The 1,531-nt window shown below is 49.3% G+C and overlaps 1 protein-coding gene across 1 annotated transcript; it reads right to left on the bottom strand.

The window, feature by feature from the left end:
* Nucleotides 1-267: 267 nt before the first annotated feature.
* Nucleotides 268-1,273, bottom strand: LOC100342648 (prothymosin alpha-like). Its single transcript, XM_017347381.3, has one exon. The coding sequence runs from the start codon at nucleotides 1,148-1,150 to the stop codon at nucleotides 818-820; it is 333 nt and encodes a 110-aa protein (XP_017202870.2). The 5' UTR covers nucleotides 1,151-1,273; the 3' UTR covers nucleotides 268-817.
* Between the last annotated feature and the right edge of the window lie 258 nt (nucleotides 1,274-1,531).

The raw sequence follows: 1,531 nt of genomic DNA on the forward strand, positions 1-1,531 counted from the left end.
GGCTATGGAAGCCTTTTGAGTTCACCGACTCTGATCATATTTAGACAAGGCCATAGTCAAAGTGGAAGTTCTCTCCTCCCTTAAGAGAAAGGTACCTCCTTCTTTGATGACCTGTTCTTTCCACTGGGATCTCACTCGTGGAGATCTTTCATTTAGGTGGTGTGTTTTTTTTTTTTAGAACAACTCAGCAAAATAAAATTCCGGTTTATTGTTGAACAACATTGTTTCACACATACATCAAACAGGCCAAAAAAAATAAACAGCAACTTCATAGACAAAAAAAGGAAAAAAAGAAACCTTTTATCTTTGGCCTTTTTAACCATCTCATACAAACCAACTACTTATAGTACAGCTAAGTACATACACAAAAAAAGTTACTGGAATGCTCGGAATAAGATTGTTTTTTTGTTGTCGTTTTTGCCTTTTTTACAAGGTTTTTTTTCTCCTTTGAGATTAGACTGAACATGGTCACACCACAAGTAAAGTCAGAAGTAGGACAGAGGACGCTCGAAGGCTGGTCTGGTCATCTGAGATCATTAAAAATGGCTGACCCCTAACAATATGTACAAAAATATAAAATGTAAATAAAAAATACAAACAATTTTTCCTTTTTAAAGTACTTTTAAGAAAGAAAGCAGGGCCTGGAGTTTGGTGCTGTCCCTCCCCTGTTGCGAATTCACTGGGTTTGTGGGCGTGAGCGCTGCGTCCGCAGAGGCTCGGGCAGCCTCTACTCGGAGGTGACCACGTTGGGGGAGTCGGGAGTGAGAGTGGAAGGTCACGGTGGCCTGGGGTTCACGGGTGCCTTCTGCCTTGCGGTCTAGTCATCTTCGTCGGTCTTCTGCTTCTTGGTGTCCACGTCGTCCTCCTCGTCATCCTCAGCTGCCTGCTTGCCTGTAGCCGCCTCGGCCTCCTCGTCTTCGTCTCCGTCCTCTTCCTCACCATCGCCCTCTTCCTCCTCCTCTTCCTCCTCGCCACCTTCCTCCTCTTCCTCGTCTACCTCGTTGTCTGCCTCCTGCTCCCCGTTCTCCTCATTGGCGTTGCCGTTGGCGGGGGCGTCTCTCCCATTCTCCGCCTCCTCCACCACTTCCTTCTTCTCCTTCAAGTCCTTGGTGGTGATCTCGGAGCTGGTGTTCACGGCCGCGTCGGACATGGTGGGGCACGCCGGGGATCCGAGGCAGCGGACTCGAGAGAAAGCGGGCGTTCGGGGGCTCTGGCGACAAAGCTGCCGGAGTCCGCGGCCGCGGCGGGGGAGGCGGCTGCGGCGAGCGGGGAGTCGGGCCCGGGAACAATGCAAAGATGGCTTTTCAGAGCAGCCAGTGGGGTTTTTTTTTTGCCAGAGTGTCTTGGCTTTCCATGCCTGAAATACTCTTATGGGCTTTTCAGCCAGATCTGAGTGCCTTAAGGGCTGATTCTGAGGCCAGAGACAATACATGTTGTTAAGTGGCCTGCCTTTTACGAGTGCCTTAAGGGCTGATTCTGAGGCCAGAGACAATACATGTTGTTAAGTGGCCTGCCTTTAAATTCTGTATTT

Source organism: Oryctolagus cuniculus, chromosome 3 (assembly GCF_964237555.1).
Source record: "Oryctolagus cuniculus chromosome 3, mOryCun1.1, whole genome shotgun sequence".
NCBI lineage: Eukaryota > Metazoa > Chordata > Mammalia > Lagomorpha > Leporidae > Oryctolagus > Oryctolagus cuniculus.

Coding starts and splice junctions, on each gene's coding strand:
- LOC100342648 (XM_017347381.3), bottom strand. CDS start 1,150: ATGTCCGACGCGGCCGTGAACACCAGCTCCGAGATCACCACCAAGGAC.